General features: G+C 55.8%; 1 protein-coding gene and 1 long non-coding RNA gene across 9 annotated transcripts in view; one reads left to right on the top strand and one right to left on the bottom strand.

Moving 5' to 3' along the window:
• Window positions 1–11: 11 nt before the first annotated feature.
• On the top strand, window positions 12–3,682 carry LOC131506315 (uncharacterized). The gene is made up of 3 exons (XR_009258855.1): window positions 12–207; window positions 439–688; window positions 822–3,682. It is a non-coding gene; the product is annotated as an uncharacterized LOC131506315 (long non-coding RNA).
• Window positions 3,683–14,308: 10,626 nt separating this feature from the next.
• Window positions 14,309–23,009, bottom strand: part of ARHGEF10 (Rho guanine nucleotide exchange factor 10) — a 108,169-nt gene continuing 99,468 nt past the window's right edge. For 5 of the 8 annotated variants that reach the window (XM_058719813.1, XM_058719817.1, XM_058719814.1 and 2 more), the window contains 2 exons: window positions 18,267–18,419; window positions 14,309–15,421 (listed from right to left, as the gene is read on the bottom strand). In XM_058719813.1, the coding sequence (XP_058575796.1) occupies window positions 14,910–15,421; window positions 18,267–18,419 (665 nt within the window). In that variant the 3' untranslated portion in view covers window positions 14,309–14,909. The remainder of the gene's footprint in view (window positions 15,422–18,266; window positions 18,420–23,009) is intronic. The other 3 variants (XM_058719811.1, XM_058719812.1, XM_058719816.1) reach the window with 1 other exon arrangement.

The raw sequence follows: 23,009 nt of genomic DNA, 5'->3' as shown, positions 1-23,009 counted from the left end.
CGCGCCGCCGCGAGTCCCGGCTCCGGGGAGAGGGTTGCGGCTCGGCGCCGGGGCCTCCTCCGCGCGCCCCGCCCGCCCGCCGCCCGCTTAACCCTTTCCAGGACCCCGGGACTTCCTGCCGAGATGCGGGCTGCAGGCGTGGAGGGCGGCGCCACCTGTCCCCACGACGGCCCCACGGCCGATGCTGGGCTCGAGCTGCGCCCCGGTGTGAGTGAATCCCCGCAGCCACCCCGCGAGAAGCGGAGAGCAGGTTCCCGCCGGCGGGCTCGGGGTTTCTGCCCCGACCACCACACTCTTTTGTGTCCTGCTTCCCCTCCCCCGCTCCTCCGTTACAAAACCGTGCGATAAAATGTAGTGTTTACATATGTTTGCAAAATTGGGGACGCTGCGTTGTTGGCATATTTAGTGGTTAAAAACCTATTGCCTACCTCCTTACAGATTCCGGGATAAAAGACAAAAACGTTGCGAACGCTCAGAGGAAACTGCTGAACTTTGTTCTTCTGTCTGGAAGTGTGGCCTCAACCATCTCCGGCTCCCTGCAGCTCGGACCTGGCATAGGGCCACGGGGGGACCCTCTGGACCTCACCGAGAACGTGAAGTGTTAGCTCCACAAAGCCAGTGGACAAGGGAGACACTTCCTCTGACTTCAGCTGCTTTTTATTCCTACATACAGCTGCTTCCTGCCCAGGTCAGTTCTAATTAAGACTGGACCCCTGATGGCAAACGCTATTTTTAAGTTTTATGCAAAAATTATGATGATTACATTTCCATAGGCCCAGAGAGCCTCAGACTTGACTTTTTTCAAATTTTGCTTTTGACAGCCTTTGCCAGTTTCATACGCTGCGAGGCTTTTGGATTTCAGCGCCAGAGCTAACACCCTGAGAACATCCTTAAAAAACGTTTTCATTCTGCCAAGTGGAATACTTTACCTCGGGATTTGGATCAAAGGAAGCAGAAACCAAGCAAACTACTGGGATGTATATTTTTAAATTATCAGTTAACTATACCAGAAGCAGATCTTTTGGGGGCTGAACTCATTCCCATCATGCTCCATTTTTGTTTTGTTCTCTTTACTCCAAAAACATTCCAAAATCTACTGGGATCTTTTTTCGCGGATGTTCTGTTCACCTTCACATGGAGACTGTGTGTCATTAGCTCACCCAGCTCCATTGGCTTAAAGATGCCTGGAGTGGAGTTTTAAACTTATTTCCCAGCAATGCCTCCAGCCCTCACCCGCATTCTTTCAGGGGAAGCTTTAGGCAACCCACAGCTTTATAGCCTCATCCACGTCCCCCACCCCCTTTTGTGGATTAGAATCCAGTGGCCCCTAAGTTTTCCCCAACCAAAGGTGGAGTACTGGCCTGTCTTCTCTACCGTTCTCCAAACTTCCAGAGATCAGGTAATATGTCGCATTTAACTTTTCTTCCCGCGGGATCTTACTATGCTTGCCATATACTAGGTTCTTAGTAAATGTTTATTGAATGAGTGAAAAAGTAAATGAATTAATTTAAAATATTCATCCAACCCATATGCCATCTGGTAGATAAGGTGTGTGGGGAACCCCATCCATTTTCAGACTTTACATGTTTTATTTTTAAAAATGTACTGTGGTCCCAATATGGCCAATGGAAATTGCCGTGGAACGATCCATGCATTTAATTAGGAAGTCATTCAAACTACAGGGACATCCAGAGTCCCTGAAATCAAACATGGGATCCAACAATACCCAGAAAAAGAAGGACTTGTCGTAAACATTAAATAACGTCCATTCCAACAGTATTTCAGGAATATTATTATTTTACTATTTTAAATTTTCCACTGCTCAGAAAGAGCCTAACCACGCATGGCACACTTGAAGAAGTGTATAAACGAGCTGTGCAGAGCTGTATGAGGTATAAATGAAAATGTAAGTGAAACTCAGAATTGCCCTGGGTGAGATGGTGTCCGGCCCCCTAATAAATGCAGGGTCTCCCGGCCTGGGCACCAGGCTTAGGGGACTCTGACCCCCATCTGGAAACTGCATGGGGAGAGCAGAGAGCACAGCTTTGGAATTCAACAGATGGGATTTCAAACACCAATGTCACCATTTCTCCATCTTAAGAAATTTGCACAGAACCCCTGACCTCTCTGTGGTCTTCTGTCCTCTTCTGTCTGACCAAGGTGACACATGCAAGGCATTTAGCTCAGTGGGTCTTAACTCTAGTGGGAGGACAGCCCCACTCGTCACCTGTGACTTTGTCACTGCCCCTCTGGCTGAGTGTCAGCAAATACTTTCTGTGTTCCCAGTTCTGTGCTTCTGCATGTCGTTTTCATCACACAACACCCAGTACTTACAGAAGATTCAGGTGGCTGGGCAGTCCAGCATTGAGCCCTGTTTGGATGCTGGACACCGGTTTTCTACTCGTGCTGATGCCAGAGAGCAGATAGTTTCCCCAAAGCTTAATAGCCCATAAGAGTTGATGCACTCCTGCCTTCCAATAAGAAGCAATTAAATTCCAGTAGCTGTCAGGAATCGATCCCGTTGCTACATAGTGCTTTGAGTCTCTTGGCATGAAAAATTAACCAGAATATCTGTGTGTTGGTGTGGAAACATCAGTCCCTGCGGCCTTGAAAAATTCTGCCCGTGTCGTACGAACACGAAGCCATCTCCTACACAGAGCTCCCCGAAATTCCCCTGGCCCCACGGTGACTACCCCCTTCGGCTCTGATGGCTCTGGGTCCGTTTGTAGTGTCATGTAAGCCATTTCTTCAACATGGTGAATATTCTCCTCAGGCCTGAGTTTTCCCAAGCATCTAATTAGCCCGTGCCTGAGAATGTTACGCGCGAAAAAGAGGAATGTAAGTGCCCTGAAATACTGTTGACGATTGGCCATTAACTGGTTGTGTACTGACTGTGTACTTGTGATGTCACTGCACACATTTTCTGTTACGGACAGTCCCGGGTTTAGGAGAATACCTGAGCGGTCCTGATCTGAATAGGACAACGGAGACCTGTCTTTTTAGCCTCAAGCCCCAGGGCCAGCACTGTGAGCAGATCAAGCTGTGCTCGGTGCTGGTCCAGTCGGTGACAGGAGGAAGCCTGATTGTGCTGAGTGTCTCCCTCCTGCCGTCCTTCATCACTGTGGGCAGCGGAAGGAGGGCAGTGGGGAGGGCTGGCAGGCCACCAGGAGGCCAATAGTTCCTGTCAAGTGAGTCACGACTGCAATCCCTAAGGGCCGTGAAGTTCATTAGTGCTGATTCTGGTAAACCTTCTCTTGGAAAAGACATACCAACTGAACAGTTATTTTTAAATACTTTCAAGGCATGTGTTTATCCTGTTAGAGCAAGTTATTTACAATCAAATACGATCTCACATGAATCTTTGCGGTATACCTACACGTAAGCATGCATGTAACTCCGCAAAATACCCAGGTATAGATACACGCACTGCCAGAGGGCAGTTTTACAGCTGAGGGAACGGACTCTCTCTTAAAGAGTCCGATGTCACTTTCGTGTCACGTGCGGCTGAGCAGGGATGCTAGTCCTGCCCAACCCCAGGCCCTTCTTCACATTGACAGTGAAACACCGTCTTTCCAAATGAATGAGTCCTATCTTCCGAGTACAGATCAAGGAGGCACAAGACCATACTTCGTGTAACGGGAATCGATGTGTTAAAAATAAAATTGGATTCCTAGTACATCTCGATGGCTTCATCCTGCCACACGGATTTCCACCCCCAAGCCCCAAAGACTTTGTGCTGCGAGTGAAGGGTTCACTTTTCCAGCTGAAGCTGCCCGGTGGGTGAGTCGCCCGAGACTGGGGGCGGGGAGGGAGGGTGTTGGCCTTGCAACCTGGGGGATGGGTCCTTCTCTGCCCTAAAAACCATTCTGCTCAACACTCCTACTTCACACAGTGGGCCTGCAGGAACTTTCCGGAAGGGAATCTCCTGCCGTTTGCCCACTGCTCTAGTAGGTTAGGGCCAGGACGGGAGTTCTCTCCTGGACAAGCAGCACTGGGGACGCCCAGTGGTGTGGGTGCAGCAGGAGGGCCCAGTGCCTTTACCGCCACGCCGGGAAGGCAGTCCCCAGAGCGGGGTGCCTGCTGTTCTCAGATCAGTCTCTTCTACAGCACAGTTCTCTCACTACACAAGGAATGCTCGTGAGGCGTCTGGGTGGCTCGGTCAGTTAAGCAGCAAGGTCAGGATCTTGCGATTCGTGGGTTCGAGCCCCACGTCAGGCTCCTTGCGGATGGCCAGGACCCTGCTTGGGATTCTGTCTCGCTCCTGCTCTCTGCCCCTCCTCTGCTCTCTCTCTCTCTCAAGATAAATAACTTAAAAAAAAAAAATCCAGTTAAAAAGAAAACAATGTCAGCAATGCCTTAGGTGAGGTGCAAGGTTAAATGAGACAAAAACCAAAATCAAAATGGAAGCACAGTGTTACTGTCTCCCCACTGATAACACAGGGACTGCAAAAAAAGTTTTGTTTTTTTCAAGTTTTCACACAGTAAAGGTCTAATTAGGAAATCTCAAAAGTATAAACTAAATAAGGACACCTTATCCAGTTAACCCCAACTTAAAGGTTCTTATGAGTCAAGTTGTGTCCCCCCGACCCCCGATAAAGGCATGTTGGAGTCCCAGCCCCTCAGAGCATGACCTTATTTGGAGATGGGGCAGCCAAACTGAAATGAGCGAGTTAGGGCGGGCCCTAACGCAAGGTGAGCGTGTCCTTCCAGAAGGAGACTCCGTCACAGACGTGGACGGGCACAGAGGGAGGCCGAGTGAAGGCAGAGGCAGAGGCTGGAACGATACGGCCACAGCCGAGGATGCTGGCGAGCTCCGGCCCTCAGACGGCGAGGCCATGACGCAGGGGTGCCAGCCTGGCCTACGGACCGTGGGAGGGCGCGTGGCCCCTGCCCCGGCCTCCCGCGGCCCTTCCTTAAGGCAGCTCTGGGAAAGCAGGACAGGGGTCTGGGGTCTTCGCCTCTCAGACGGTCTGCTGTGGGGGAGCACGTGGCTGTTTTCCTTGTTTTTAACCCGTTGAGGACTGGCCTTCTCAAAATACGATACAAATGAATGGGTGGACAAAGGAGAGTTTGGCAAGGATACACAATACAGACGGCCACTTCCTCGGGACGCAGCTAAATGGGCACACGGCATTCTGTCAAAATGTCACCCGCGTCTCTGCTCCACACGCGGCCTGGGGACACTCGGGGACCCGGCCCGGCTGGAGGATGTGGGTCTGAGGAGCAGCAGGCTGCCGGCTGGTCCTCGAGAAGCCCCGGGCCACGGCACCCAGGGCGGCACGGCTGGGCTCTCCTGCTCCATCTGTCTGGACCTCGACTTCCCGTGGGGCTGGGCAATGGGCTCGCGGAAAAGTAGCCACGGGATGGGGGAGGGGTGGTCACAAAGGGGCTCTAAACTATTTCCAATAAATATACACAGAATCTGGGGCGCCCGGGGGGCTCAGTCAGTCAAACACCTGACTCCTGATTTCGGTTCCAGTCAGGAGCTCACGGTTGGTGAGCTCGAGCCCCACGTCGGGCTCTGGGCTGACAGGGCGGAGCCTGCCTGGCATTTTCTCTCTCCCTCCCTCTCTGGCCGCCCCCCCACCCCCGCACCGGCTCTCTCTCAGGATAAACGATTAAAAGTCTGTACGTGGACACGGAATCTGGCGGCCGGCCAGGCGGGCCTCCGTGTCTTCCAGCATACGGCCTCTTTCCTGCCGCTCCGGGGTTCGGCCGGGAGCCCTCCAGGAGAGCGCTCCTGAGGGACATCGAAGCCGGAGGGCCTGTGTGAACCCTGGCCTTTCGGGTGTGCGATACTCTGGTTTCGTGGTTACAGAGATGCTGGACGCTGCTTCCTCGGCCCCCCACTCCTGCGCTCAGCCCCCCGGAAGCAGGGGGCGGCCTCGGCCGGAGGAAGGGCCGCGTGGCACAATTGCAGGGGACGGGACCCCGCAGCTCACAGTCGTTCTGTGCTGCTGCAGGAGGCCCGGGGCCACCAAGCCTTCCCAGCTCCCCCTGCCTTCCTCCGGAGAGGCCTCTGCCTCCTGCTGTGTCTCCCCTCCTCGGGCATCTTTGGGGTCCCGCTCCGGAGGGAGCCTGCGTGGGAGGGGACCCCCGGGTAAGCGGACGATGGCACTGAGCTCCTGCGATCATCCGGACCCTTCCAGCAAGGCCAAGCCGGGCGCCTCCGGGAGCCGCCGGACGAGATGGGCAGAAATGTCCACGCACGAAAGCGGTTGCGTTACGGGAGCCTCCCCGCCGCACCTGTGTCGCACCTGACACGGTGCGCGTCCGGGGGCTGCTCCCAGCTCTGCATCCAGGCCCACTCGGGGCCTCTCCGAAGCCTGTCCGCCACCTTTCCCCAGGCCAGGCCCAGACCCCGCTGCCCGGTGGGCACGAGGTCCCAGAGCCGCTGGCTGAGGGTCCGTCCCCGCCCTGCCCGCCAGGTGTCCTGGGCCAGGACCAGCCTGTCATCAGAGACATCCTCGCCTGACGACTTTGTTGTTCGTGCCTTTTATTTCCCCTTGAACGCCTACCGTTTTGCTCTTAGAAAGGAAAAGAAAACATAAATGCGATTACTTTGGACAAGTGTGTTTGGGGAATGAGTTCCACAGAGACTCTGCTGAACCTCCAGTCGCCCCACTGTCCCCTCAGCCCGTCCCGCTCTCACGCCCCCTTCTTTCCCACACGTCACCTCTCTTCTGCCAAGCGAGGGGTCTCCCTGCCCGGCCACAAGGTTGGCCTGGGACTCAGGCCTCCAAGGGGACGGGAGAGGGTTCAAGGAGGCTGCGTTCAGAAGGGACTGTGCCGGCTGCAGGGATTCACTGCCCTCGCCCCGTGGGGCCGTGAGAGTTCACGGGGTCCCCTGCAGAAAAGATGCCATGGGCAGAGCTCCGGGAAGGCCAGGGGACTCGGGAGACGGCTGTGGCCCCAAACCACACCTCAGCCACTGTGGAGAACAGTAAGGTGTCATTTTCACACGGCCTGGGGCCGCAGGGCCTGCATTTGGCTTCTGCCCTGAGTCCTTGGGCACTGGAGGCCCACCAGGCAGCAGGCGTGCTGTGGGAACACCCGGGGGGCTGCAGGTCTCAGAGACCCCCGACCACCACCTGCTCCATCCAGGCAGAGCACAGTGCAGAAAACAGGAAGTCGGGACGCAATCCCCACACCTGGAGAGCCCGCTCCAAACCACGTAAGCCCTGCTGGGTCAGGCGGCACCCGGTGACTCCTGAACAGAGCTCAGCGTGCAGCAGCCCGGGGGAGCTGCTGGGACACGGGACTGATGGTCACTCCGCGGGTTGGTGCCCCTCCACCCGGTTGCAAGAAGACCTTTCAGACGATCTGCCGTCCAGTCCCATCTTGCCCTTCGCCCCGGAAGGTGTCCAGCAGAAGACGAGAAGCCTCCGCAGGATTCCTCAGGGCCTCCAGCGTGGCTGCCATCTGACGGCACCTCTGCGTGGCCTAGTCCTGCACAGATAAGAACTCAATCCACAGGACAGTGCGGGTTCCCTGTGGTTGCTGTGACATGTTGCCATAAAATCTGTGGCTTCAGCTTCAAACAATACACATTTCTTGCTTGCGGTTCTGCAGGTGAGAAACCCAACCTGGGTCTCCCCGGGCTAAAGTCGGGATGGTGGCAGGGCCGGTTCCTTCTGGAAACTCCAGGGGAGGCCCCGTTTGCTCGCTTCTCCAGCGTGCACAAGCCCCTTCCTCGGCTTTGCCCCTGTGGCTCTCTCCCTCACCCGTTTCCTTCTCTGACCCGCCCGCCTCTCCCTTGCAAGGACCCCTGTGATGGTGCCTGGGCCCCCATGATAGAATCTCATCCCCTCATCCCAAGATCCTTAATTTAGTCACATGTGCTAAGTCCTTTTTGCTGTGTGAGGCAACAAGGGGTCTGGGCACTAGGATGTGGGCATCTGGGGGCCGTCGTTCGGCCCGGCACACGAACTCGCCGAGATGAGCGAGATCTGCAGAGGCGTCTGCACAGCACCGGAGCGGTATGGCCCCGGGTGGGTGCCCCAGCCTTGGCCCTCCCAACCAGGGCCTGGCCCGCTGCAGGCAAGCAACACATCCTTGTGGAGAGAATGAACGTATCCAATAAGAAGTGAGAAAATCATGGGAAGATCAAAATAACCATGGCCTGCAGGACGGCGTGGTGGAGACAGGGGTCCAGAGGGCAAGCGCTTTCCGGGGTGACGGCTGCCCGACCACAGGCCAGGCACTGACTCGAGACCTTCATCCGTTATTTTATGTAAATCTTACCAACCTCCTGCATTTTACAGGTGACAGAATTGAGGCTCAAAGAGGTAATTAGCCCGAAGCTGCATGGCCAGCAAACCCTAAGTCGCGAAGCCACCGTCTGAATGTCAAAGCTTGTGTTCTCAGCCCCCCGTCTGTATTTCCTGAAAGCTGAAAGAGGTTTCAGGATGCTGGCACAAACCAGGACAGTGGCTTCAAATAATCTTCTGGTCGCTCACTTTGGCAGAATGAATGCTCCAGCTGCTCCCGGGGCGGGAAACGCAGACACACACAGCAGCCGGCACACGGGTTGCGTATGCTTCCTGGCAATTCAGAGCCCCCGATCGCCAACTGTGGCCCCTAGAGATCCACAAACCCCAGGTGGGGGATCCTCGTCTGGAGAAATCCTGTCCTCTGAGGAATTCCGTAGCAGAGTCAGTCGTGAATCTTTGTGCGGAGACCAAAATTACTGTTTGTGTAAATCTGGACGTGCGCCCGTTGAATTTGCCCAGAATAGGGTGCCGAGAATAGCGCCAAAGCCAGGCGGACGCAGCGAGACGACGGGGACATCTGGGGACAGAGCAGGAATCCCGTATGTTCACACCAAAAAAAGAAATCGAGCAAGCGACCTTCCCTGGAGATGGAGAACGTGAAGAATTGGTGTGGCCTCAGCTCCGTCGGCCGGGGGCCGTCTGTGCACGGGGCGTCCAGCGTCCCCCCTGGCCTCGGCCCGCCTGCCACCCTGCCTGGATGAGAACCACTGAACTGGACACAGGACACGAGTCCCACACACTTGGCACCACAGGAAAAAAAAAAAGCAATAATTTTTTGATGAGCAGAAAAACATAAGAATAACTCCTCCATTACTTACCGACCTAGAGCAAGGCGCACAGGGCTCTCTCTGCGTGCGCGCCATGCACCAGCAGCCCTGCATCTCAGAACCTTCTAGAAATCGCCTGTCAGCGGCTGGGACACACTTTACTGGGTCCCCCGGCTCTGCTCAGACGCTGTACGGGAGCAGACCTACCAGAGCAGGACCCTCAGGGACCCCGCCCCTCCCCCAACCTCAGCTCTGCCCTCCCCCTCGCTCCCCTCCCCCACATTCATCACCGCCTGGCCCTGGGCTCTGCCTCAGCCCTCAAACCGCATTCTAGAACACCACACGCGGCCTACGTCTGGTCATCCTCCTAGAAGGCGGCTGGCTCCGTGACGCTCAGCTGATGCACTCCGTACCGGGTGGTCTGTGTGAACCAGTACTTCTAGAGACCCCGTGCATCGTAACCGGAGACAGCCTGGTGGGCACGTTCAGCCAGCAAGCTGCTCGTACGGGTGATCCGTTATCTCTGGCGTTGACAACCCAGACGAGGGAAAAGCCCCTCAATCACGCGGAGCCTCGGGTCTCCGTGGGCACCGCTGTGCGGGTACGCTGGCCGCCCTTCTGACTGTCTGCTCCGGGGCCTGGCTGGGCTCCCGGCAGCCCACCCACACGATCCCGGCCAGCGGGGTCCCCGCCAAGGGTCTGCGCCTCTCCCTTTCTCCCCGCAGTTCCCACCCGGTCACCCCAGTGCCGGTAAATTCCGGTCCTGGCCGAAGGCCCACCCAGTCCTGCTGTCTGTCATCAGTGTCCGGCTTCCGCGGCTCCGTGCCCAGTCCCCTCTGGCGGGACGCCCGACCTCTCCCAGCCGTGGCGTCCTCAACCGCCCAACGGGGCACAGACCCCCTACCTCCCACGGCGACTGTCTTTCATAAAACCACAAAGCTGTGCCCACGTGGTGTCTGCCAACAGGAGGCGCGGAGAAACGCCGCTTCAAGAGTCAGACTCGAGAAAGTGTCCTGTACGGCAAGATGGCCTGTGACGCATGGACAGCTGCTCAGTCCCCACGCCAAGTAGGCAGGGGCCACAGCCTTCACGGCACAGGTGAGAAAAAGTCACCTGAGCTTCCCAGGCCGCCCGCTTCCTGCCCTGGCTGGGCCCTCCCGCGCTGGGGGCCCAGGGCTCGGCACCTTCTCAGGAGGGACAAGGGGCCATGTCACCGACTGCAGGTCCGGAGGGCGAGGGACACACCATGCGGACGCCTAGAAGGACCAACGCGGAATTCTCCCCCACGAAGAGGCGGCAGAAGGGTGCTTTCAACCCCACAAAAGCTGTCAGGCACCAAAGAATTCACCAACCCGCTTTTCAAGGGTTAATTCTTTCTGAGGCTCTTCGGAGAGAGCCAGCAGCAGGGAGCAAACTCAAGCCAGACCCAGGCCGAGAGGCTGCCTCTCTCTCTCTCTCCTCTTCCGCCTGAATAAACATTGCACAGACAGGCCCTCGCAGGCGAGCACAGAGGCGAGTGTGCAAGCTGAGTGTGTGTGCGTGCGCGTGCCCAGGGACTGCAGGCGAGGCGTGAAAGAGATGTGGTCTGGAAAGGGGGAAGCGCTCTGCGCCCCGAAGCAGAACCACCACGCTGGGTGTGTGTGGGGGGGGGGTGCTTTCCAACGGTGTCAGGCAGCCGGAAACAGTCCTGAAACTGTGCGGTCGGGGACCCTTCACGGACGGGTGGCTGGCCACCATCAGCAGCACACCTCGCTTCCCTCAATACACCTGCGCCCCGGCGCGGGACAGAACGCACTTCCCTGCATGTAAATCCGAAAGTCACCCGAAAACTATCTGCTCTCTAGGGCTTAAGCTGTGTCCGTTTTATAGGAGAGAAGACCGGCTAGAAACTACCCCACTTTCCTCAGGATCTAGGACACGCTTATCAGATTGAACCCACAAAATACTGACATACAGCAGCTTTGGGACATGATTTAGGAAATCAAATATGAGGACTCCATTTGCAAAATCCCATTTCTGTACAGCCTGTCAGAAATACCCCAGAAAGTGAAGTGAGTCGCCCGTTCGTGACCAAGGAAACGCTGCTGGAGAGCAGGCCCCGAGCTGCCTGGAAAGCCAGCCAGCAGGCCCCGAGTTCACCACACCAGGAAAAAGGCACCGGAGTCTTGGAAGGAAGCCTCTCGCCCAGCTCTTCCCCCGTGTGTCTGCTGGGTTGGTGGCCGGGGGTTCAGAGGGCGGCAGCAGGCCCTGGCCGAGGCTATTAGGACGTTTCCTCTCTCTCTGCTGGAAGGAGGGCCTCTCACGGGCCCGGGGTCTTTAGCACTTCTGCAGGGAACAGGGTTATCTCAGAAGCCAGGCGTCCCCAAAGGCTCAAACTGCGGAAAAGGCTGTGCTCCCAGCCAAAGAGGCAGACACAGGAGGTGGTGCGGGTAGAGTCCAAATGGATGAGGTCAGAGCTGGGTCCCTGCAGGGGACTCTGGGACATCTGCGTGTCAGCTCAGAGAGGGGGGCTCGGAGCCACCAGCCCTGTCCAGCTACCCGGGACGGGGGGTGGGGGTGCAGAGACAGGAGGTGGGGGCGTCCCCCACGGGGCTGGGGGAGGGAGACAGGAGGTGGGGGCAGGAGGAGATGGGGGTTGTCTCCAACCAGGATGGGGGGCAGGAGGTGCCTGTCACAGCCCCTGTCACACCCCTGTGTCCGTCTCTTACCCTAAGTCTTCCTGGCACGCCATTATCCGCTGAGCTTGTGAGCCAGGCTGGGCCCGGGCTGGGCCAGCTCCTGGAGCTGAGTCCCTCATCAGGTCCAGTCCAGGCTCGGGGCACGGAGACCCCGGGGGCTCCCTGCTGTGCAGGCGGCCGAGTGCCAAGGAGCCTGAGGACAGGACCCCTGGCACCACTTAGATTTGCAGACGTACTTGCTCCCCCCCCCACCCCAGAACACGGAGCCCCCATCCTGCCTTAACTGTTCACAAGAACCAGATGTCCTCACTTCTTGCCCGAAAGTGCACACCAATCCTGCAGGCACACCAGTCAGAGTCAACCCCACAGGACGAGTCCACACTTCCGGGTTGGCTCCTGGTCCCTTCAGGGGAATGACAGCACCCACCTAACACGGGGGTGCCCTGGCCGTGATGGAGGGTCTCGCCCCCGCCCCGCCCCACCCGCACTGACGTCCCTCCCCCTCGGCCAGCACCTCGGCAGGCTTGGTGGGGGGAGCTGGGCCCCATCCCCCACAGCACAGAGCACGAGGGGCCTCCTGGGTGAGCCCTGAGCTCGCGAGGCCCCTGGGCGGCGGGACGGCCGTGCAGGGGCAAGTCTCCGGGTGCCGGGTCACGGCCCACAGGGGCCCAGCGTGGGGTCGGCTGTCTGGGGAAGGGCCCCCTCTGGAAACGGGCCAGTACTTCAGCAGCACATAAGGCTCCAGAGACAAGCACCACCCTGGGGGGGGGGGGTACGGGAGTGCCGGCGATGGGGGCTACGCTTTACCCCTTGGGGCCGCAAGTCCAGAGCGGAGGCCGGGCGGGGCCGGTGTGTGAAGGGGGCTCCCTGGCTCACAGATGGTGTCTTCTGGCTGTCCTCGCGGTCCTCCCCGGCAGAGGGGGTGGGAGCTCTCCAGGGACCCTCTCCCGTGTGCGTTGATTGCGGCACGGGGTGCCACCCTCGCCACCTCAGCATCGCCCTCTTCCTGACGTCACCACCTTGCAGGGTGAGATTCCAACCTAAGAGTTTGGGGGCACCCATCCACGGCACTGGCCCAAACCTGGGTCTGACCCTGGCGGTCCCAGGATGCTGCTGGGGGCCAGGCGCCAACCACACGCGGAGCCGCTGAGGCCGCCAGGCCAGGGGGTGTGAGGGGCCCGAGGGAACCGGGCCTCACCCCAAGGCAGGGAGGCAGGGTGGGGAGCCCCAGTTGGAGGAGCTAGGACTGTGCCAGGCTCCTTGCGAACCGGGCCCATGCATGGGGCCCTAACTCTTGGAGCCCAGGAAGAGCTCAGGGGGCCGCGGGTGAATCGGGAGACAACTATGGCCCCAGAGAGAGGCCGCTTAGCGCCCAGAGCCCCTCACAGAGCGAGACCGTTACCATGGAAGCACCCTATGTGGCGTCACGTGGGGTTTTTTCTAATGACGTCATTGATGTTACAACCCAAATGCAAACCTCCACCTGTACGGTCTCGTTCTCTCCTTATTTACGCCAGAAGAAAACCTACTGGTTTGGAGTTTTCTGAGACAGTATCAGGTCAGAGTCCTTCCGTTCCCCCGGCCCGTGAAACTACCGAGAACCTTCACGGCTTCTGCCGCACAGACATTACGGAGCTTGGTGGGCTGCAGACGCGGTCTTCGTGTATTACACGAAATTCATTCAACCTGCGACATCACTCAAAATGTAAAACGGCGAGTACGTGAGTCTCTTGGAAGTGTCTCAGCTCAGCACCCACCTCAAGTCACAGCACTGTTTTCCTCTCACACTGGGACTGTCTCTGGAACTCGTACTAAACTCCCAGGCCGGCAGGTGGCCATCCTGAACTTGAAAGGGCCCCTCAGACCCCCCCCAACTGCCCCTTTGTGTTTTATGGGGAAAAAAGGCAATTCGAATACTGTATTTTTAAATAAAAAGACTTTATTTATGACTTCAGGTAGCAGCTAACAGTTTAAGAAAGCTTGGGGAAAGATTACTTTCGCGTGGGGGTATATGTGCACCTTGGGAAATATTTGGCTAAGTCATAAAATTAGCATTTTTTAGTCATCTGTAAAGTGCTGAGAAGTTTATCTCCGGTGATGCCCGCATTAATGTTCTCAAACCGCTCAGTGAGTATGACACGGAGACGTAAACCCACGCTGCACGGGATGGGGCCCACTGCTCGCCCGCACGCCTCAACTGCGTGGGGGCTTTGTGACCGCAGAATGCAAGCCTGCGTGCTTGCAGGAGGCACACTGAGGCAGTGTCCCCGGCCTGTGTCCCACCCCAGCAGGGACACACCCACACTCTCTAGCACCATGAGTAACCTCAGAAGGCATATTCGAAGCAGGCACCGAGGTCCAGGTCAGCAGGTGCGGGAAACACCCTGAAAGAGCTGAGGACACGCTCAGTGTGCATCTCCTACGAGAGGGAAACGTGCATTTCTAATGTGGGTGTTGATACTCTGCGAGGAGGAGGGAAGGATCTTCTGGTGTGGACGCTCGAGTCTAAATGTTGATAATGTATTGAGCATTTTGGTTCAAAGCCGAACGTTATTTGTGAAACGTTACAGACGATATATTGACTAAAACATTAACTGTTAATTTTTAATAGAAAAAAAAGGCAGTACAAAAATACTACTTCGTTAAAATACACAACACGCACATTATGCCGCTTTGGAAAACCCACTTCACTTCAGAAAGCAAATACCACCACCTGGACGGGGGGGGACGTTAGCTGGCTCTCTTCAGCGTTACGGACTCTGTGCTGGAATTTAAAGATATACAATATAAATAAAAGGAGAGACTCTGAATCGAGTAAGGTTACTCTAGGAATTGTTAATAAGTTTCTCTACGACGGAATAAGCTGTATTTCCCCGTAAGTTCTGAGTCCGCGAACTCTCTAAGCAGCAGGGCCCGCGAGTGGGTGCGGAGCGTCTGTGTTTCCGCGTGGTCTGCCACGCTCGTGAAGCACACGGTCGCCCCTGGATGCCAACACGGCTGCAACCCGGCCTGGTCCTCTGTCCCCTCATGGGCGTCTGTGCTGGCTTCCGCTCCGGAAAACACCACCGCGACGGTATTGCACATTTCTTCCCCCAAGACGTGATTTACCCTCAACCAGTGTAGACACGGCTACAGCCCTCGGGTCGCCCGGCTTGGCCGCAAGGACACGGCCACCCAGATGGGCCGCGGACTCACGCGTTCAGCAGGGGGATCTGCCAGACCATGATGGAGGCGGCCAGCTCCTCGGGGCGCTGCGGCCGGGCCTTCCTGCTCACCCGCCGGTGGCCCTGGCCCCCGCACACCACCAGCACCGAGCTGGCTTTCGCCCTCCTGACCCGCCGCCCTCTGCTTGGCAACATGCTGGGGAGCCGCAGGAGGTCATAGACGACGCTCTCCTCCGCTCTGGGCTCCAGGGAGCCCGAGCCCTGCGACGGGGTCAGGGACCCGGACGACGAGGAGAAATCGCTTCTGTGGGTCACGGAGCCCAGCGAGCCCCCCAGCCAGACGGCGTCTGGGCTGCTCTGACTCAGGCCGGGGCCCGGCCCCTCGCCCGGCAACACATCCTTCTGGTCTCCGTCCTGGGGGTCCCCGCCGGGTGGTGGGCTGCCCAAGGGCTTGTCCTTGTCTGTTTTGAGGGCGGCGGTGGCCATAACCAGGAACTTGACGGGCCCGTTGTGTGCGTGGTAGGAGACCATGCCTCTTCCTGGGGGATGGTGGGGGGGAGGGGTCATTCAGCAATCTTCAGCAATCACCGCGTGCAACAGCCCAGAGGGGGTCAACACGCATCTGCCCCCGTCTAAACCACAGAATCCCACACACGACTGGTACACCGACTGACCAGTTAACACGAGAACAGCTTCTCGCAATCTCGTGGATTTTTAGTTAAGTCCACGAAATCTTCCAGAATGACGGGCTAGGATACAACCCTGGTTTTCGTCCACAGCAGCTCCGCCCCGACACCCACAGGGGACTTTTCACAGCAGTGAAACAGCTGTTTTCCTGTTCTCTGTATAAATGCTTTTTCACTTTCTCTACAGAAACATGTTTAATTTTTCTAAGTCTTGATTGAAAATTTAAATGCCAGGGGTGCCTGGGTGGCTCAGTCGGTTAACCATCTGACTTTGGCTCAGGTCACGATCTTGTAGTTTGTGGATTTGAGCCCTGTGTTGGGCTCTGTGCTGACAGCCCAGAGCCTGGAACCTCCTTCGGATTCTGTGTCTCCTCCTGTGTGCCCCTCCCCCACTCACACTCTGCGTCTTTCAGTAATAAACATTAAAAAAATATTAAAAAAAAAACACAAAAATTTGAATGCCAGAAATGTGTCAATTTTAAGAACAAGATGCCTAAGTAAACGGCCAGTAGCTTCCTGCCATTTTCTGTTACAAAAAAGTTCTAGGAGTTACTTCTGTGGTTTTAATTACATTGAGGACTTTTTGATTTATTTCTTTTTTTTTTTTTTTTTTTTTTAAACGTTTTTTATTTATTTTTGGGACAGAGAGAGACAGAGCATGAACGGGGGAGGGGCAGAGAGAGAGGGAGACACAGAATCGGAAACAGGCTCCAGGCTCCGAGCCATCGGCCCAGAGCCCGACGCGGGGCTCGAACTCACGGACCGCGAGATCGTGACCTGGCTGAAGTCGGACGCTTAACCGACTGCGCCACCCAGGCGCCCCAAGGACTTTTTGATTTAAAAGTGACGTGAATTTAATTTTAAAACATCACCTAATCCAAGAGCACGTGTCAGAAACTACCTATAGGTCTTTTTCGAAACAAAGTTTATTTCCCCCCGAACGTCCTGACCCTACGTTGTCAGGTAGGAACAGGGTGTCAGCACTTTTTAAGTGGTTCAGGTGAGGGGACCAGGATGGGAAGCATGTGTCCCTTTGCCACCAGATGCTTTAAGGCTGACACGAGGCCCTAGCCCTCACCTTCACCCCTCCTTGGCCAAAGCAGATTAAATCACAGGATTCTTTAGCCGGTGTGAGTGGCAGTGGCCAACCAGCAGGTGCTGGAGGGAACCTAGAGGGGGCAGGAAGGCTCGACCCCAGCTGGGGAGGTGTGATCTAAAAGTTACAGAGGGACAGACACGTCATATGTTATGAGGCAATTATAGAAAATGGAAAAAAAAAAACAGCAAAATCACAAGTTTGTTTTTTTCAGGTACAAATTGGCAAAACTATACAGAAAAATCAACAGAACGAGGGTGTACGACTCAGGAGAATAGTCAGGTATGTTGTGAGGGAGGGGCCCCTGTGCCAGGGGCAGGTGCAGGGTGACCGCTTCATCAGCACAGTCCAACCTGTATGTGTTGGTTACGTGCAATTTCGTGTACGTGCAATACAGAGCTCAGAATAAAAACTGAGATTAAGAAATGAATGACCTGGGTCGCTCAGTCAATTAAATGTCTGACTCTTGATTTCGGCTCAGGTCATGATCTCATAGTTTCGGGAGTTCAAGCCCCACATCAGGCTCTGCCCTGACGGCACAGAGCCTGCTTGGGATTCTCTCTCTCTCCCTCTGCCCCTCCCTGCTCGTGCTCTCTTTCAAATAAATAAATAAACTTAAAAAAAAAATCAACAAAATTGGAATCCTTAGCGCTAACAGGTGGCTCCTGAACTTAGGGAAAGATAAGTCTGTTAAAGCCCGTGGAGAAAAAAAGCTTTTTGTCTGATGTCACATGAAATACTCTAAAGTTGTCAGTAGGAAAAAACTGTAGAAACAGAATCTTTATTGACATTTTGGTGAGTTTCCTACAAATCTTTCTCTTCTGAGAGTTTTTCCCACATCGCTGATGTTACATCATCAACGTAAAATTTGAGATCTTGGTTTTACTTATGGAATTGACGTTTTGTGTGTATCATTTAAAGCTCTCCACAAACACCATTTCTACTGGCTACATCATATACCAAAATGGCAGTGCAACCATTTTCTCAAGTATCTCTTTCCCCCTAATTTTAAGTTGTTTCCTATTCTGGGCTACTAAAAATTGAATGCTGTATCGAATATCTTTTTTGCATCTTGTTTTTGTTCACGGACTCGGCTGCTTACCAAGGCAGATTTCTCAACTGAAAAATCCTGAATCCAGACACACAAGCCTTTTCAGGCTTGTGATCTAAAATGCCAAATTGCTTCCCGAAAATCCTGTACCCAGTTGAACTCCTAGCAACGTTGTGCAAAAAAGCACACCTCACGTTGTCCAGAGGCTGGGCTTCCTTCTTGGCCACATAAAATATAAAAAGCATCCACTCCCACTGAGCAAAACCACACAAAAACGACAAAAACTAACAGGTGGCAGTAAAGGTAACATGAAAACGTGTTTGGGGGGAAGATTCTCCCTGGGCCACTAACAGAAGCAGCAGAAAAACAAAAGCAGGAATTGATCCCAATTAGCAGACAGTCCAGAGTATGCCAGAAAAGAAGGGAAAACAGAACCCCAGATAATCTACACGGTTTAAGCAGACCCTCCCCCCGGCTGCAAAAGCGCAAGGAGGCAGACAGGCTCAGCGAGCTGACGGGATGGGATGGTGCGTGCGGAGGGGTCCACTCACCGGTCACTTTGGGGATCCCCTGCAGACGAGGCACGGGCAGGGCCACCACGAAGCCCAGGCTGGTGCCGACCATGAGCAGGCCATGGCAGACGAGCAGGCTGGTCACTGACAGGCGCTGGTGCCCTGCAGGGGGCGGGGGACGGAGTCCGGTGTCTGCAGCAGGTGGGGGTGGGGCAGGTGCTCACCCCCACCCCCCGGAGCGCTCCCTGCCCAGCCAACCCCCTCCCCACCGGCAAGTGGCTCTCCAGCTACACATTGCACTCAGTCCCTGCCCATCCAGGAAGAGGAAGGCCACAAGCCGAGCATCGTTTCGGCCCTCCCCACCCCTGCCCCCTTGAAGGAGCGGCCTTGCCTCACAGGTGACACAGAACTAACACGTGATCTGTGTTCTGTGTTCTACGTCATGCGCCCAGCACGACTCCCCTACAAGCTCATTGGCACAGCTCATCAGTGACAGCAGGTGACACAGAGCTAACACGCCTTCTGTGTTCTATGTTCTACGTCATGCGCCCAGCACAACTCCCCTACAAGTGCCCTGCGGCACAGCTCATCAGTGACAGCAGGTGACACGGAGCTAACACACGATCTGTGCTCTGTGTTCTACGTCGCGCGGCCAGCACGACTCCCCTACAAGTGCCCCGCGGCACACCTCATCAGTGACAGCAGGTGACACGGAGCAAACGCGTGATCTGTGTTCTGTGTTCTATGTCATGCGTCCAGCACGACTCCCCTACAAGTGCTCGTCAGCACAGCTCATCAATGACAGCAGGCCACACCCCAGGCTTCTGTCGGGACGGGGAAGGACGTGGGACATGGTTTGGGAAATGTCATATGGAACGGTGGCACCAGGAAGGCCTTCACGGCATGGCCCTAGGATCAATTTGGGTTACAGCCACGGCCCTGTGGCCCAGAAGTGCACGGGGCCGCCTGGCTGGTCTCCTGTGGGCCTCTGTCCTGAAGGGTGCCGGGGGTGTCTGCGTGATCACCACCACTCCGCGGGTGGCACCACTCTGAGCGAGACACACGGCAACCCCCAGCCTCTCTCTGCCAGCTCGAAAGTCGGCGCGTGGACCAGACGGCTTTCCTTGTGTGTGAGGCCACGGTGGCACCTAAGCTGACATGACCCCATCCTGCACAGACAAGGTTCCTTCCAACATCTCTGCTTCGACCTCAAGTTCACCTCCTGTAAGAAACATGGCAACAAGTGGCCTGGTACCAAGGCCAAAGCTACATTAACACGACTATTTTTACGAATTTTTTTGCAATGGCAAAAACAAACAAGAAGGGGCGCCTGGGGGGCTCAGTCAGGTAAGCATCTGATCCTTTGTTCCGCTCAGGTCATGATCTGGTGGTTTGTGAGTTCAAGCCCCGCGTCGGGCTGTGCGCCGACAGCACGGAGCCTGCTTGGGATTCTCTGTCTCCCTTTCTGCCCCTCCCCACTGGTGCACACTCTCTCTTCCACTCTCTCTGAAAATAAGTAAATAAGCTTAAAAACAACATCTACAACGAACAAAACTTTTGGTTTTGTTTCTCAACACAGGCTTACATCCTGTCTTACAAGCTCATAATGGTTTACGTTCCCAGGACTTCCGAACGTCTGACTGAGGGACGTCATTCTGGAGATGGGTGGGTGCTGTGTGAATTCTGTACACACCACAGAGCACAGGTGCACAGGCACCGTCAGATGCGATGGGGCCAGCGGACGCGGCTGAGGGATAAGATCCTCAGCACCGTTTACAACCACCATCAACGGGCGACAAGCTGGGGGGTGTCCACATGCTCGCAGTAGATACTCTAACAGAGGCAGGGAGCGGGGGCAGCACAGAGCCTCTAAGAGTGGGATGCAACGCTTCAGCAGGGTCCCTCTCTCTGCACAGGCACCCAGAACACCCCACAGGCAGCGGACAGGGCCCAGCCGATGGCTAACCCGGGATTAGCTGCTGGCTAACCCGGGATTAGCTGCTGGTTAACCCAGGATTAGCTGCTGGCTAACCCAGGACCACTTAATCCAGGATGGCAGCAGGAACCAGGATACCAAACCCCATCCTCAGTTTTGCTTCCTAATTCACAAATCATCTTCAGTCTGGTTTAATTTGCTGACTTCCCCTAGGATGTGGTCATTGAGTATTTCTTTTTAAATTATACTGATTTTACTTTTTTTTTAATCCTAATTTGGCCATCGTACGCGGCCACGTCTCTCCTGGAAGGCAACGCGTTCGCTCCGTGGGGACACAGAAAGGCTGACTTCACATGACCTCTCAGAACTTCTCCGTCAAAACAGTCTCCCTGGAATATTCTAGACAAAGCAGCAAAACGTGCCGCTTGCATCGTGGGGTAACTGAGTGGGAGCCCCAAGGAACAAGGCCACGTTACACGCTTTCGCTGTAAATTCTACACCAGCAATCTGCTCTCCAAGGTGTGTGTGCTCATCCGGAGGCTGCGTTATCCCGTGTTCGACCGTGTGAGGGCCGATGTGCTGTACGTCACGGAGCCTGGGTGTGATGGTTTTCAGAACAGAGCTCTACCCAGAGGCAGCAGACATGGCCCACCCAGCACAGCCACGTCCTCCTCCAGGAAAAGCACGCTGGGGCCTCCAAGAATTATTCGGGTTCCGTGAAGTTCTGTTAACTCCCAAAAAAGGTGTGAATTACCAGTGTATCAATTTTGTGTTCGATTTTTGTTCTTTCTGGCTTGGGCAGTCTTCATCTCCAGAACCTACTGGAATTTCATCGTCCGGTAAGAGCACAAAAGGGTAACTTCACATATTCCTGCCACGTGTACACAACGAAACCCATGTGGGCAACCCATGAACACGACTCTCGGACGGAGGCTCCGGATACGTGCCAGCACTGGACGTGCAGGAGTGCGGGAAAGCCGCCGGCAGTCACAGGCACCAGTGTCCAGAGAACGACACAGCCCAGCGGCCTCCAATCGGCGCACCTCCGTGCCTATAGCGTGAACAGAGTCCCCCGAAGCCACAGCCAACTAACGCTTGTCTCCAGGAAGCACCGGCCTGAGGGTAAGACCACCGGTAAAAGTTCAAGGGAAGACTTGGGGCTTGGGCCTTCTCATTTTCTACATCACAAAATGCAACAAGAATCAGACCAATTTGGGGGCACCTGGGTGGCTCAGTCGGTTGATGTGGACTCCGGTCATGTCTCAGGGTCGTGAATTTGAGCCTTTGCATCAGGCTCTGTGCTGATAGCCTGGAGCCTGCCTGGGGTTCGCTCTCTCTCCACCCCTCCCCTGCTCTAGTGCGCACCTGCTTGCTCTCTCTCTCTCTCTCAAAATAAATAAACTCAAAAAATTTTTTAAACATCAGACCAATTCTGGATCACATCTTTCTGAGGACTGTGCCCCACAGCCACTGAGGAGACGAGACAAAGACAACAACATTCCGAGCATAGCGGACTTTGCTCTAACCACCCACCCCCCTCCAAGGCCGCTACACAACCTTCACGGAGAGTCTGAGACGCAGGTCAGGCGTAAGATGCCCCCGGACGTTGGTGAAATTCGGGAGAACACGCGTCACCCGAAGGCTCCTGCCCCTATCTGGCCTGGAGGCTTGCTGGTTCTCCACAGCCTGACGGCGACACGGGAATGAAGACCCAAGACCGAGGGGACGTGTGCTGTGACCACAAGGACAGAGCCGAGCCCCATTGGACGCCGGCGTCCGGCCTGCAGAGGGTGGGCTCGGGGAAGCGTCTCACCGCACAGCCTCTCAGTCCCACCAGAGCCCAGGTGGGTCTGTGACAGCACAGGAGAGCCATGAAGAGGGAGGCAAGAGAGTCATTGACTGGAGGGTGAAACCAGTCACGAAAACGCTCGTGAGAAATGAAGGAAACACCCCCATGTGTGGGTCTGTAAATGCAGCGTGGACGTGAGGCCAAGTGAGGACAGGGACAGAGCTCAGCCCTACGAGAAGGGGCCCAGCCCATGGCACTTGTGGGCTAGCCTGTGGGGGGTCTGGAACCGCCTTGACCTTGAGCAACAAGGGCAAGATGGCAGCAGGTCCGGGGCTCCCCTGGGGCTGCTTGGCCAGTGAGCCCCACAGGGCCGCGGGGTCAGGACTCTGGGGGCTCAGAGGGCAGTCCCCCGGACGGGCCGGCCGCCCACGGGCACGACGAGAGCCTGCCCGACACACCATCTGATACGACGGATCCAGACTGCACACACCTGCTCCACCAGCTGGCGTGCAAAAGAGAACACACCAGGTCCCCAGGGAAGTGCCCATAAACCAGCGTTTTCTTATATGCAAGCTCGTAAGTTGTGTCAATCGGTGCTCCTCGCGAAACAAAAGCGCCCTATGGTACTTAAGAAGCGACATGTACACAGCTCGTCCTATGGATTAAATCTCCCGACCACCACACACGCGTGCACATGTGGAAACCATGAAGTGGAGAATGCGTTAGCTTGGTTGCGGCGAGCCCTTCACGACGTGCACACGTGTGCAAACAACGAGCCACATGGCCGGTGCGGTTTTATGTGCCAGTCACCCCAGTACAGACACGAAACACAACCAGGGAGCAGCTGTCCCTCGCTCGCCGAGCCCCAAACGTGTCTTGTCACCGTCCCTGCTTCCCACTGTCCTCTCTGCCCCCAGCCGGCCCGCCTTCCAACTGCAGTGTACTTCCCCTGGTCAGAGGCCAGCCTTTCTGGAACCTGAACCCAGGCTATTCATTTCTCAATGCGTCAACGGTGACCGTTCTTCCAGTACCTTCCGCTCAAGCTACAGACATCTTC

The sequence above is a fragment of the Neofelis nebulosa genome, chromosome 3 (assembly GCF_028018385.1).
Source record: "Neofelis nebulosa isolate mNeoNeb1 chromosome 3, mNeoNeb1.pri, whole genome shotgun sequence".
Lineage (NCBI taxonomy): Eukaryota > Metazoa > Chordata > Mammalia > Carnivora > Felidae > Neofelis > Neofelis nebulosa.
This window is presented reverse-complemented; position numbering and strand designations above follow the sequence as displayed.